The 970-nt window shown below is 39.5% G+C and overlaps 1 protein-coding gene across 1 annotated transcript in view; it reads left to right on the forward strand.

The window, feature by feature from the left end:
* The first annotated feature begins 229 nt into the window (after nt 1-229).
* LOC138006061 (uncharacterized) overlaps nt 230-970 on the forward strand; it is a 17,503-nt gene continuing 16,762 nt past the window's right edge. The window contains exons 1-2 of the mRNA XM_068852216.1: nt 230-322; nt 440-547. Of these exons, the coding sequence (XP_068708317.1) occupies nt 298-322; nt 440-547 (133 nt within the window). The 5' untranslated portion in view covers nt 230-297. The remainder of the gene's footprint in view (nt 323-439; nt 548-970) is intronic.

The raw sequence follows: 970 nt of genomic DNA on the forward strand, positions 1-970 counted from the left end.
CGGCTAATTTTACGTTATGTTATGGATGAAATCATAATGGTTTCGTTTTAGAACGGATTTGGATTCCACAGTTAATAAGCCTCTCTCATTGGTCCAAGCATTTACGTAACACTTGTTTACCCACCCAAATCTTGAATAAGCATTGTTTTTGTTGTCTCTTGGGAACACTGTAAGTCCGAAGAGAAACAGGAAGCAATGATTATTCAAAATTTGGGTGGACAAACAAAGAGTTCTAAGGTATTTTCCGCTTCGGGCAATTGACTATTGTAGGCTGGGAAAGAATTAAACATTTCTGCCATGGAGAATATCTTTAAAGGGCTTGGTAAGTCAAATAACCTGACTTATTTATTTTGATTCCTGTGACATTTGCAGGGAATTCACTTCAGTTAGGGCCAGAAGAGACAGACTTCTTACAGTAATTATATCCGGCATAATACAGGTTCAGTAACTGGCAGGTTCTACAACTCTCACCAAGAATGGCAAAAGGCTCCTGTCTGGGTGAAAGAACATTACAAACTAGAAGAACAACAACACTGCGGAGATATTAGTAAGTATTCTTCTGGTATAACTGCATAATTACTGTCGTTTTAGACTTGAAACTGACCACAGCTGAATACAAGCCTTCTCGCTAACGTCCAGTTCGCTAGCAACGGAAGTCGTTTTGCTAACGAGTGTTTGGTCGTTTCGCTAACAACCAAAAGTCGTTTCGCTAATGTCATGAAAAGATGTTTCGCTGACTTATTAGGACAGTTCGCTAATCATTTACCTAATTCTTTAAAACTGCCATACATTGCATAATGTGCTTTTTGCGTGACCATGAGCGCTTACCATTTGAATGGAATTTTCGGTAATTCCGGAGAGAATTCAAATGGAACGGTTCACCTCGGTGGAATGTTTCCGGGAAAAAGGTAATACCTTTCGAGGTATTCCCGTTTTCTTGCTTTGACCGGAATTCCCGGAAATTTCTGTA

The sequence above is a fragment of the Montipora foliosa genome, chromosome 6, assembly GCF_036669935.1.
Source record: "Montipora foliosa isolate CH-2021 chromosome 6, ASM3666993v2, whole genome shotgun sequence".
NCBI classification, from domain to species: Eukaryota; Metazoa; Cnidaria; class Anthozoa; order Scleractinia; family Acroporidae; genus Montipora; species Montipora foliosa.